The 14,034-nt window shown below is 33.7% G+C and overlaps 1 protein-coding gene across 1 annotated transcript in view; it reads left to right on the top strand.

Moving 5' to 3' along the window:
* Positions 1-11,530, top strand: part of LOC134706601 (adenylate cyclase type 1-like) — a 76,675-nt gene extending 65,145 nt beyond the window's left edge. Inside the window, exons 18-21 of the mRNA XM_063565673.1 lie at positions 274-372; positions 4,096-4,216; positions 7,041-7,165; positions 7,979-11,530. Of these exons, the coding sequence (XP_063421743.1) occupies positions 274-372; positions 4,096-4,216; positions 7,041-7,165; positions 7,979-10,942 (3,309 nt within the window). The 3' untranslated portion in view covers positions 10,943-11,530. The remainder of the gene's footprint in view (positions 1-273; positions 373-4,095; positions 4,217-7,040; positions 7,166-7,978) is intronic.
* The last annotated feature ends 2,504 nt before the right edge of the window (positions 11,531-14,034 follow it).

Here is a 14,034-nt window from a genome sequence, read left to right as displayed (position 1 = left end):
GTAAATACAAAGAAGCAATGGCAATCAAAGGGATAGAAATTTTGTTAAACAATAAATATTATGAGCAGGACAAATCTTCGAAAAGGTCACATTACCAAAATCAATAATTGACTCGTACGTTATTATTATTTGCATATTTTAAAGCCGGAAATGGGTGGAAATTTATTATTTGATTGATATTGAATTAATTTTAGTCAAACATTTTGGCTGTGCCTCTAGTTTTATTTTTTAAATTGAAAGTATGTGCATAAATGTTTGTTTGTTTCAATTCAGGCTCTTAACGAACCGCGGTTCCGTGCAATAGACAAGATTAAGACAATTGGGAGCACTTACATGGGAGCAGTTGGTCTAATGCCAGAAATGAAAATTCAGGTATATTACTAAGCTACTTAAATCAAATGGTTAGATATTATCGCCAAGGTTCAGGTTTGAATATTTTGTCTTTAACATATGGGCACTTGTACATTACTTGGGTTAATTTGACGGTTTAGACGATTTTTATCATTACTGCTGACTGGCGTTTCTTGACACTGTAATAGTTATTTACAAGGCGCGAAAAATACACTACACCGATGAATTATATTTGTTGTAAAAACTACACAACAAGGTATGAGATTATGGAAATTTAAACTTTCATCTCTCTATGAACTTGTTTTGATACTCAATTCAATTATGTACTAAATAGTTGTCAGTTTGTGGCATGTCTCTTTGGCATCTATCGCAGTATGGTCACTGACATTGTTTTCAAATAGTAATGTAACTTGCAGATGACCCGGAATGTAGAATAGTTATCCGGTAAGAACGCCAAGAAATGGGACACTTATTTTATCTACCCTTAAATATGTCATTGTTCGTGTAAAAATTACAGAATCGAGGTCAAGGTTATACAAGATGTTTAAAGATTGTCAATGTTGAGAACGTTTAGTAATAAAACTAGTATATGAAGGTCATTTTTATTTTCCAAGAAGATTATCAAAATCGGTCTTTGAACAATTTACAACTCGAATAATGTTTTGATAATAAGCTATTAATTGCGTTTTCTAATTTCATTTTACAAAGAGAAACGATAGAAAAAAAAATGAAAATTATCGAAATTATATTTTCAAAATAATCCTGAGAAATTATACTTTCAATATAGAATGGCGTCATATTTGAACGATTTTTTACAGTGCAGGAAAACGCGACATTTGTTCGAAGTGAAAGCTTCCAGACAATAATTTGTTTATCATATATATTTTGTGTATTTCTAAACATTTCTAATGTCATTTTAACTCTCATTGTCGTCATTTAGATAGCTTTATAATTCTGTTATGTATAATCTATTTAATAACGTTAAATCGGATGTTAAAAGTCATCAACGATATTAAGATTCTAATTAAGTACTCCATTCGCGTATTTCGACTAATTAAGACTCGTCAATGTCACTCTTTTCAAAACAGGTGGAAGGTCAAATAAATAACGCTGTTTAATATGAGCAATGAAAGTCAAATTTCCAATTGATGGTTATTGGAATCAGATAAATGTCATTAAATTACAAAAAAACCCAAAGCATTTCGATAATTTTAACAATAAACTTTCAATGAAAGAGATTACTTATGAAATGGTGATTTATATGTTCACAATGTCCAGTTCATGATTTGCAACAATATTTACCAAAACTAATAAAGATTTTTTCATTTTTTCATTTGTTAATTTTGATGTATTTCTTGAGTTTGACTGTACCTCCGGTATCGTTCGTCCCTCTCTTATTGACTTTTAATCAGAATGAATATATGGGCTTTACTTATTCATGAAGGCCGTACGGTTCTATATAGTTGTCTATTTGCAAGCATACCACATCTTTTTTTTTATATTCTCGTTTTTTAAAAATAGGCAGTTATTTGTACCCCACTTTTTGCTCTGATGTATTTTCTATTAAAACTAAGAATCTCTTCTGATAACTTTTTTCATTGTCATCAGTTGGGAAAATCTTGTCCTCTTCCTATTGGTTGAAAATGTTCCAACTCAGTTGTTTTCTAATCGATTCACTAGTTTATAAATTCGTACATTGATTTTTTAATTTGGTTTTATTGACTCCCCTTTTTGAATTTATCTTTGTGTCCGGTACGTTTAATACTTATTTTACTATCATTACAATCCTGCGTATGTTGGCCAAGACATTCGATACTTTAACAAGGAAATTCTACGCAGTTTGTGTGAGTACACGCAGATGAAGCTGTTCCCTAAGAATTGCATTGATTGTTAGTAGTCTTCTAGGCAGTATAATTTTGAAAATGTCTATACGAAGTCAAGAATATGAAAGTTGTTATCCATTCGTTTGATGTGTTTTAGCTCTTGTTTTTTTCCATTTGATTAGGAACTTTGGGTTTTAAATTTTCCTCGGAGTTCAGTATTTTTGTGATTTCACTTTTCAGAATCATATAAAATTTACCGGCTTACTTATCATCACTGTAGATGGAAGACAATGATACGAATATAATAATATTAATCGTATATAGAAACAATGTGGACATCTGCACACATTTTTGAATTCAAAGTGCTCTAGTTTGTTGAATATCAGCTTTCAACAACGAAAGCAGAATAAGAATAATCTGTCGACTGGAGAATATTTTTCTCTGAAATTACTGTGTATTTTGGACAGACAATACTTAAAACACTCCTTTTACATTATACCAGTGACCTCAGTTTAAAAAGAGCTAACATTTGAAATACCCGTTTTGGTTACAATATGAGTTACACAGTGGAACATCTAGCTTTTCATAAGTGCATACGTAACCAAAGAATCATTCATATATAAGCTATGTGCAACATCATGGTTTGTATTAAACATTCTCACTGTGTTGAAGACCCATAGGTGGCCTTCTGTTGTTTTTGGCTTTTTGTTCGGATTGTTGTCTTTTTATCACATTCCACATTGCTGTTCTCAATTTTATTAGAGAATATTGATAATGCTAACTATACGGTATAAATTTTTCTCATTATGGCATGTCATGTTGTAACCTATAATTGCATATATCTATGAAGTTCGCATTGACAATCGTATTACATCTCCTTATTTTTATAATGTTTACATACATAAATCACATAGGAAGCTGTAGTGTACGTGAAACATCACACATCTGATTGAAGATGACATAAACTATGTCTTGTTACATTGTTTCATCTTGGAATGCCTTACATCTGTTTAATATTATATCCTCCACTAGCTCTGTGATAACCAACATACTTCAGTGACATTAACATTAATTATGATTTAATTGTGAGTATAACTCATGAAATGATACATTCGTAATAACAAACCATATACTTTTAATTGTACATGGTAATAAGAAATGAAATAACTAGAACTTCTTTGATAGCAGTTTTATCATAGAAAGTTTTTATTCATTTCCCCCCTGTATCACTGGAAACCGTATATTCCAAAACACATATTTTCTCTCGATAGAAACATGATTGGTTGTTTCTCATTATCAAAGGTCGAATAGTTTACCAATATTGCTTACATTTACGTGATTTTCTTATTTGTTTCCTTGTGACTGGGTCTTGTTGTACTTTAATATATATTCGTATACACGTTATCCCAATGGTTTTATGAATATATAGTTTATATATCGTCATGTATCAGGACATGTAAGTTCAGAACATATAACGGAACTATTAACAACTGTAACACAAGTTTGAGCTTTATCTCGCTATGAAACTGAGTTTAACCAACCATTTTACTTGGGAACATTTCTGTCCTAAGTCATGATATTAATGTTGTCTTTTATTCGTTCCGTTGTTTGATAACATTTGATTTTGTCTAGATCTGTTTTTATGTACTCTTATTTTTTTTAATTTCCGTTGAAGTTGAGTTTTAATGGTATCCTTCACCTCTAGTTTAATTGAAAAGTCCTGAAACTCCAGAATATTGAATGAACTTATTCAAGATTATTTATATGTGATGTAATTGTCTGCATTTGTATCTTTGATTTTACTTGTTTTGGAAGCCTTCTAACCTTTGTCAGAACAACATTATACAATGGTTATAACACATTCGATTTTTGTGTAATGAAAGTGTGCCTTGTTACCAACAGAAATTTCTTCTCATTTTAGGCTGATAGTGAGGTATCAATGAGCAGTTACATGGAAATGCTGATAGAATTTATATTTACCATGAAGGAAAAATTACGAGTAATTAATGAGAATTCCTATAATAGCTTTGCCCTTAAAGTCGGTACGTATAGGATACATGTATATGTAGTATTGGGGAAAATTAACTCAGTCGTGCCATTATATTACTTATTTCTTGAGTTAATTTTCCCCTTATACAAGTTCATTTGGAAAGTTTGTTTTATGCATTGAAAGCAGAACAGTCACATTTTATGCTAGGATACTTATTTTTTAATTTCATAACGCTAATAATAGTGGGCATATCAATTAATCATAAATTTAAACTTCAATCATGAACACTTAGCATAATATTATAGTCAGATGTTATTTTCCTGTAGTAAACTCTTAAAATGCGTATTTTTTAGCTCACCTGGCCCGAAGGGCCAAGTGAGCTTTTCTCATCACTTGGCGTCCGTCGTCCGTCGTCGTCCGTCGTCGTCCGTCGTCGTTAACTTTTACAAAAATCTTCTCCTCTGAAACAACTGGGCCAAATCAAACCAAACTTGGCCACAATCATCATTGGGGTATCTAGTTTAAAAAATGTGTGGCGTGACCCGGTCAACCAACCAAGATGGCCGCCATGGCTAAAAATAGAACATAGGGGTAAAATGCAGTTTTTGGCTTATAACTCAAAAACCAAAGCATTTAGAGCAAATCTGACATGGGGTAAAAATGTTTATCAGGTCAAGATCTATCTGCCCTGAAATTTTCAGATGAATCGGTCAATTGGTTGTTGGGTTGCTGCCCCTGAATTGGTAATTTGGAAGAAATTTTGCTGTTTTTGGTTATTATCTTGAATATTATTATAGTTAGAGATAAACTGTAAACAGCAATAATGTTCAGCAAAGTAAGATCTACAAATAAGTCAACATGACCAAAATGGTCTGTTGACCCGTTTAGGAGTTATTGCCCTTTATAGTCAATTTTTAACCATTTTTCGTTAATTAAAGTAATCTTTTACAAAAATCTTCTCCTCTGAAACTACTTGGCCAAATTAATCCAAACTTGGCCACAATCATCTTTGGGGTATCTAGTTTTAAAAATGTGTGGCGTGACCTGGTCAACCAACCAAGATGGCCGCCACCGCTAAAAATAGAACATAGGGGTAAAATGCAGTTTTTGGCTTATAACTCAAAAACCAAAGCATTTTGAGGAAATCTGACATGGGGATAAAAATGTTTATCAGGTCAAGATCTATCTGCCCTGAAATTTTCAGATGAATCGGTCAATCGGTTGTTGGGTTGCTGCCCCTGAATTGGTAATTTTGAGGAAATTTTGCTGTTTTTGGTTATTATCTTGAATATTATTATAGATAGAGATAAACTGTAAACAGCAATAATGTTCAGCAAAGTAAGATCTACAAATAAGTCAACATGACCAAAATGGTCAGTTGACCCCTTTAGGAGTTATTGCCCTTTATAGTCAATTTTTAACCATTTTTCGTAAATTAAAGTAATCTTTTACAAAAATCTTCTCCTCTGAAACTACTTGGCCAAATTAATCCAAACTTGGCCACAATCATCTTTGGGGTATCTAGTTTAAAAAATGTGTGGCGTGACCTGGTCAACCAACCAAGATGGCCGCCACCGCTAAAAATAGAACATAGGGGTAAAATGCAGTTTTTGGCTTATAACTCAAAAACCAAAGCATTTTGAGGAAATCTGACATGGGATAAAAAAGTTTATCAGGTCAAGAACTATCTGCCCTGAAATTTTCAGATGAATCGGTCAATCGGTTGTTGGGTTGCTGCCCCTGAATTGGTAATTTTGAGGAAATTTTGCTGTTTTTGGTTATTATCTTGAATATTATTATAGATAGAGATAAATTGTAAACAGCAATAATGTTCAGCAAAGTAAGATCTACAAATAAGTCAACATAACCAAAATGGTCAGTTGACCCCTTTAGGAGTTATTGCCCTTTATAGTCAATCTTTAACCATTTTTCATAAATCTAAGTAATCTTTTACAAAATCTCCACTGAAACTACTAGGCCACAATCATCTTTGGGGTATCTAGTTTGAAAAATGTGTCCGATGACCTGGCCATTCAACCAAGATGGCCGCCACGGCTAAAAATAGAACATAGGGGTAAAATGCAGTTTTTTGCTTATAACTATGAAACCAAAGCATCTAGAGCAAATCTGACAAGAAGTTAAATTGTTAATCAAGTCAATATCTATCTGCCCTGAATTTTTCAGATGAATTGGACAACTGGTTGTTGGGTTGCTGCCCTCCAATTGGTAATTTTTAAAGAAATTTTGCCGTTTTTGGTTATCTTGAATACTATTATAGATAGCAATAAACTGTAAACAGCAATAATGTTCAGCAAAGTAAGATCTACAAATAAGTCAACATGACCTAAATGGTCAATTGACCCCTTAAGGAGTTATTGCCCTTTATAGTCAATTTTTAACAATTTTCATTAATTTGGTAAATTTATGTAAATTTTTACCAAATATAGTTCTCTGTTACTAATGGGCAAAGTTCATGATAGATATAATTGTAAGAAGCAAAATCGTTCAGTAAAGTAAGAACTTCAAACACATCACCATCACCAAAATACAATTGTGTCATGAATCCATTTGTTTCCTTTGTTTAATATGCACATAGACCAAGGTGAGCGACACAGGCTCTTTAGAGCCTCTAGTTTTCTCTTAAGAAAGCTATATTTAAATTTTACAAATAATTTTTACCGTGTTTATATTTATATGCATTTTAACAACTTAAGTATGCAGAGGTTTTCATAACATATGAATATGTGACTAGGTTTAAGAATGCTCACATGATCATGAAACTGTAAATATACAAAACGACTACACGTATGCATGTTAAGTGATATACCGTTGAAGATTATTTGTAAAATAAAGCAATTAATTACTAATTTTGGTAGGTGCTAATATTGGACCTGTGGTAGCTGGAGTAATAGGAGCCAGAAAACCACAGTATGATATCTGGGGAAATACAGTCAATGTTGCAAGTAGAATGGAAAGTACTGGAAAACCAGACATTATTCAGGTAATATTAAAGAGTAATTGACATCTTTATGCACCCGTAGTTGAAGGTTCATTACGTTTTAATCTTGTCCGTCTGTACGTCCCAAAATTGGTTTTTGTTCTCCTGAGTTTGCCTCAACCAAATCTTAGGAAACTTATACACAATGCTTATTACTATGAAATACAGATCAAGTTGAATTTTGGTGTCGTCAAATTAATCCTTATCGAGTCATACCCCTTTATAAAACAAAAAATTGCAAATTATTTAGTTTCCCTTCTGTAACATAAGCTTGTCCCAACCAAACATTACTATGAGACCTATACACAATATTATTATAGTTTAGTACTTATAATCACAAAACTCAGATCAACTACAAATTTGTGTAGGGTCACTTTAATCGTTCTTGATTTATGTCCCTTTATAATGTTGTATGCAAGCGGGGGCATCATCTGTGTCTATTGGGACACATTCTTCATTCATTTAACATGTTTTACTGGTGTTTTTTTCCTATTACCACTAAAAAAATAGAAACGAAGAAACAGTTAATTGCAAAACTGATAAGGGATACAAGACCACAAAAATATCGATACTACCGATCAATCAATGATTTAGTTAAGAAAATATGTTCATTGAAGGAAGATGTTTTCTTTTTTTTATGCTTTTACAAAACTATAACAAATAAAACAAAACGGCACAAAAGATAAGTTTTCATATTCTTAACAGAAATTGTCATTAAAATCAATTATATCTCATGAAATGTAATCTATGCAGTATGTGCCTAAAAAGAATATTAATTGGTTAAAATCTAAAGTATGTATTTCATTTTTATTTCAGGTAACCGAAGAAGTCTACAATTTACTGAAATTAAAGTACGTGTTTCAGTGTCGAGGCAAAATAAAAGTGAAGGGTAAAGGTGAAATGTTGACATATTTCTTACTAGGACGAAAAACTGGAAACGTGCAAAGTCCTTCATCCGTTGGTTCATTTAACAGCTCTCTTACTCTGCCTAGTTCTCCGGGGTCGCCAGCCAGTTCATCAACTTATAATCGACCTTTACCCGAATTACCAGGCCAGCCGAGGCCACCATCTGCTGAGTCATCACAAAGCCATAATCCACAATCTGGAACTAACAGAAGCAGGGACGGGGTAACTAGAAATCCTAGTGCAGTTAGCTTGTCATCGCAAGACAGCACTACTGCGAAAGATTTTGGTCGAAATGACTCATTCAGATCTAATTCAAGATTACCACCGTGCTATGCTGCACTTGTTAGTGAGAGACAATCTACTATTGATAGTACTAAGGGTTTACCAACACCACCTGGGAGTTTGAATCGGAAAAGAAGAAATAGTACTGATAGTCCACGAGCTATTACACGGAAAACTAGTAGTAATGCTCTATCACATTGCATATCTGGGCATATTTCAGAGGCCGAATCAACATATACACGGATGGACTCTCCTGAACTGCCAGCTGTTCATTTTATGAATGTAAAATCACCTACAAGTCCACCTGTACAAAACTCGATGTTTCAAAATTTACAGAAATCGGACTCGAACAATGGTATAACTAGTGTTGATAATTTTTCTGAGGTGCCAGGTTATGAAATGCCATACTTTGAACAACAAGCACAATCTTATGGGAATGAACGTGAAGTTGCCAAAATAGAACAGTTACAAACAGCAAAGCCTCGGTCGTTAAGCAAACAATCTAAAATCCCACAACGAGTTGGTGTGTCAAGTCCGCCTCGTCCAATTAAACCGCCCCCGGAAAAGTCTTCCTCACGTGAAGAAAGTCGAATTGACAGCATGTCGTTGGCCAGACAATCACAAAATACGCCGCAATATGCCCAGATTCAGCCGATTCGAAAAGCTAAGTTTGAAGTAGCAAAACCGTTTGTGAGTTGTCCACCAATGACAAAACCTTGTCAAGTTGTTAATCCAACAGTTCCAATCATTCGACCAACACCATTAGTTTTAACGGGCGCTGCACCACAATTACAACATAAAATAAGAGCTGCTCCATACCAAAGACCACAAGGAGACTCTGCATTACATGCCATTACAGCTGATGCAGGGAATCAAACAGAGACATCAGAAATTTCACCTGAAAGAAAAGTGAAAATGAATGACATTCTTAAAGAATTGGGAAAAGTAATCAGGCCAGATGAACCAAATCGTCCAAAATTGAATCGGCAAAAACAGAAAAAAGAACGACCAATATCTGGAAGTGAGGATGTTTTTGTGACTGCAACATATAGAGAGCCAATTACCGCCAATGTAGCTAAAACACCATCACCACTGACAAGTCCGCACATGTCTCCTTCAAGTACTAACCAGCAATTGAGCAAACATTTCGTAGAGCAAACGTCTAATCCGTCATCACCAGTTAAACATCATTCAAATGAACGTCGTGTTTCTGAGAGTTCAAGGGGAAGCAGTTGTTCATCCAGATCAACTCTCACTCCTACATCTGCCTTGGTCGTAAGCATTGATGGAAGGTCTATGTGTATAATGCCAAGTTCAAATTCACCGGAACTAGAACAACCACCCCCTTTACCACTTCGAAGGGTACCGTCGGATATAACAAAGGAACGCACTGTTGAAGTTAAACCGTACAGCGACATTCGCAGGAGCAATTCAAGTCCAAGATTACGTCCAGTCACTTTTACGTCACCGAAGAAGCAGAGGAAAGAAGTGCTTGCTGTACTTCCCCATTCAGACGATGACAAGGAATCTACCAGCTCAAAACCAATGAGTGATCAGTCTTCTGTACTGTTGCTACAACCGATAGAACTTAAACTCGCTCGACCAGCATTAGTAAAGCAATTATCTAGTCCGGATGAAAATAATGAACTATATACAAGAGCCTTTTTAGCAAGTGCAGATTACACGCCATCACATCTCAATCGAAACTTGTCTAGATCAAGTGATGTGTTGTATGGAATCCCGAAATGCCCTGCAACTCCTAAATTCCCAGTGCTTTCGACTGCAGCCTCGTCTTCACTAACTGAACTACTTCAAGAACTTGCTAGTGAACATCCTAATGCTAAACTTGAATCGTATCTCAGTCAACAGTACCCTGAACGCCCAGGAAAAAACATTCATGAAAATCGACATGGTGATCGAAACACACGGAAAAGTTTTCCACATGGGAAACCACCGGTGTGTAATGAAAAAGTGAAACAGCGAATAGCTACACGTAACCAAGCAATATCAAAACGGAAACAGGGACCTTGCCCGAAAGAAGTTTCATCACCTGAACATAGCGATGGCAGCGAGTTTGGAAAGTCACCACCCCAACCAAATCCTTTTCAAGTAAAAAGAAGAGGAAACTTTACGATGCCACCTCGTTATTGTAGAAGCTTAGATTACATACCAAGTGACAGAGAAGATGGGGCTTCGTCATGTACATCGTCTACTTATGGAAGTCCTAAAATGAGTCGTGCATATGCGGAGGTACTGCCACTATTTTCGAAGAAAATTGAACAATACCTTGCCGGAAGAAATGCTCTCGGCATTGATAGTCTGAGTATTTCGTCAATAGCTAGCAGCAGTGAAATGTCTAGAAGTGACCCAAATATTAATATGGATTCAGGGTCAGCCGCATATGAATCTGAATATGACAATTACCGACCAGGAATGGCAAGTGATGAAGAGATTTTATTTGTCCCTGATCCAATTAGTGACACTGAAATCGACTATTTCGATGATATTAACATTGATAATATAACTGTGAGTGATTCTTTTAGTTTAGATATGCCTCTTTCGAGACTGACAAAAAAAATTACGGATGTGTAGATGCGTACAAACGTTGAACAAATAATACATTTGAAGTGTTAAGATGAGTATTAAGTGTTGATTGTGTGTATTTTTTAGATGTTAAACTTGATTGTTGCAAAGATTATACATTCAAAAATCATTACACAAGAATAAAAATGAAATGTCGAGTAAGTGAAATTATGTATAATAAAAACATAAATGAACGGCGTATATATCTCCGCAATGAAACTGTAAAAGAATATTCAAAATAATCCGATGTTATTATAGAATTTAGTTTTTAAAGTATTTGCTGTAGTTACTTTTAAGGTGCTATTTGTTTGGATTGTTTTTATATTGACAAATTAAAGCGCTATGTCTATATTTTTTTCATGACAGACATGTTTACTTGTTCTTTTTCAATTATCAGCTAGCAATTTGATGTTTTAAAATATTTTGGATACAGAAAAATGTCTACATTAAGTATTTGCATATTATTATTTTTTTAAAAGCATCTCCACTTTTAGTGATATTGTTTTGCTATAACTTATGTTATGTATCAAGGTGCATAATCCAGTGATATTTATGTTTTCAAAATGACTTATTTATTGATAAAAGCAATACAATATGTGTTCAATTAATATTTGTGGATTCGTCTTTTTGAAAAACACAGTTCCATTTTTTCGATTGTATGTTAAACTTTGATTTTTTTGTAAATTTGATGTCTAAATTTGAAATCAAATTGAAAGCTATGCATATGTCAAAGAGAAAAAAAATCAAGCAGAAAACAGCACAATTCTATCTTTCACACAGTGAGATCATTCCGCATCAAGTGACAGGCATAATTGGTCCTTACACAAAAATGTGTACTAGTTCATCGAGTATAGACGTAACACTCCGAAACATATAAATAAACTAAAATTAAAAAAACATGCAAAAGCAACAAAGCCCAGAAGATCCTCCTGACTTGGGACTTAAATTTGCAGGCTCATTTAACAAAATCTCCGTAAAAATGAGGATATGATGCCTCGTTTGAATTAAGTCTTTTATAACTTTTGGAACTTTTTGTTTTGATTGCTCTTTAACTTTTTAAATGATTTAGCGTTCAATTTCATGAAACAACACGCATCATGTGTGCTTTAAATCATAAGCCTGGTTCTGTTTTAAAGGTATACATACTAAAACCAGTCGTTTGTATGATGATGTTTATGTTCTTCTCATATATTGTATTATGGTATGATACTAAACCCCAAATCACCATACGGATTTCAACAATAAAAGGCAGCAAAATCCTATAAATGCATTGTAAATTTCAAAGGTACCATGATTGCCAAATGTAAGAGAATTGAGAAGGAGAAAACAAATAGCCTTTTTCATACTGTAACTATACACAGAAAAAAATTAAGACAAAGAACAAACAACGACAACCACTGACCTTCAAGCTATTAGTGGCGTATATAAACAAATTAGAACAATATGTTAAATCCCAGTTTGCAAGGGAATGACTTACCAAATCAGTGCTAACTATAATCAAAAAAGAAGAAAAAAAAACCACAACGTACCGGTCTAACAGTATCTGCAGTTACTAAAAGGTAGTCAAAAGTCAAATTCTGTTTTAATATAAATCAGTTTATCATAAATTAAAATATCAATCTACACAACCAACAATCATGTATTGTATTAAAACCGTCATGATCCGTCCAAGAAAAGTCTGTCCTTTTGAATGTCAAACTACTAAAAGACAAATCAAGAAAATGTGCATTTTTCCGCATTTCAAGCATTATTTTTCTTGAAATTTTAGATAATGGAATCTTTTTTCTCTCATAATGTTTGAAGGTAAAAGTTGACATTGTAACGCCATATTATTGCTAGAAAAGGAGTGTAAAGGAGCATTTTGCATTCTTTCTGAAAAAAAAAGGTTTTGATCTATAGAACAAACTAATTGAGTTATCTGGTCGAAAATTTCATATAAAACTCATTCTTTTAGTATCCGTTAGTATTCTTATAACTGGACTATGTACACCACTACAGCATGCATCCAGAATGAATCGAAATCATGTTTAATCAAATTAAAAAAAAATACATACCGATCAAAAACATTTGCAACACTAGACCTCATATCTCTTTGAGCAAGACGAAAAATATGTATTTTTACGGTGATGTTGTTTAACACGAAAAATAAAAACCCATAACACCTTATCTTTCGAACAAATTTTTTATGCAAGGTAACACATAAAACATTGTAGTAAGATCTCTGAAAACTGTATTTACTTATCTGTTCTAACATTGGTTTCAGTTCTAATAATTTGTATATTTATTTTTAATTCAACAATAAATTGGACGCTGTTAATAATTTACTTTATTACTCCACCATTCTAGTGGAAAGTAAAATCACTAGATACCGAACTTCGAGTAAAATTAATAACGGAAAGTCCCTAATTAAATGGCAAAATCAAAAGCTCTCTAACAAATGGATGCCAGAGGGATACATGTTATACACCATGTCAATTTGGTATTGCACAAGTTCATGCTTTTGTCTGACTGTCTGTGATGTAATTATACTAAGTCCTTTGGATGTGTACTGATTGATATTTCAGTCTTCGGAATCATAGTTCGTTTTTTTAAAGTTCAACGACAAGAAGTACATGAATATCAGGACATGCATATGCTATAGCAATATAAATTCGAACCATGCTTTGTTTTACACAGACAAACTAAGTCGAATAGTTAACGTTTCTGTTCAAAATGTAAGAGTCTACAGATATATATGCCATTATTTCTGTACACATTGTTCTGACTCCGAGCCGAACAGTCGTCTTCTCTGTTATTAAAAATCTTAGTGATGAAAAACAAACGCGAACTAAAGCAACGGGTACGAGATTATTTGCCTTTTAACTTTCAAAATATATAAAATATTGTACAGCAAATCGAACTAATGCCTTTGAAAAAACATATCAACGAGGAGATGTGGTTAAGTTCCTTTGAGACAATTATGCACAAAAGACTACAGGGGAGACCCGAACAATAACAGAGAACCGCAAACCCTTCAACAACAATAGCCAAAACAAGGCTGATATACAGTATAGTAAGCTATATTGTGTATATCGTTATATTTGTGGCCCTCAATCCATATG

This window comes from Mytilus trossulus, chromosome 2 (assembly GCF_036588685.1).
Source record: "Mytilus trossulus isolate FHL-02 chromosome 2, PNRI_Mtr1.1.1.hap1, whole genome shotgun sequence".
NCBI classification, from domain to species: domain Eukaryota; kingdom Metazoa; phylum Mollusca; class Bivalvia; order Mytilida; family Mytilidae; genus Mytilus; species Mytilus trossulus.
This window is presented reverse-complemented; position numbering and strand designations above follow the sequence as displayed.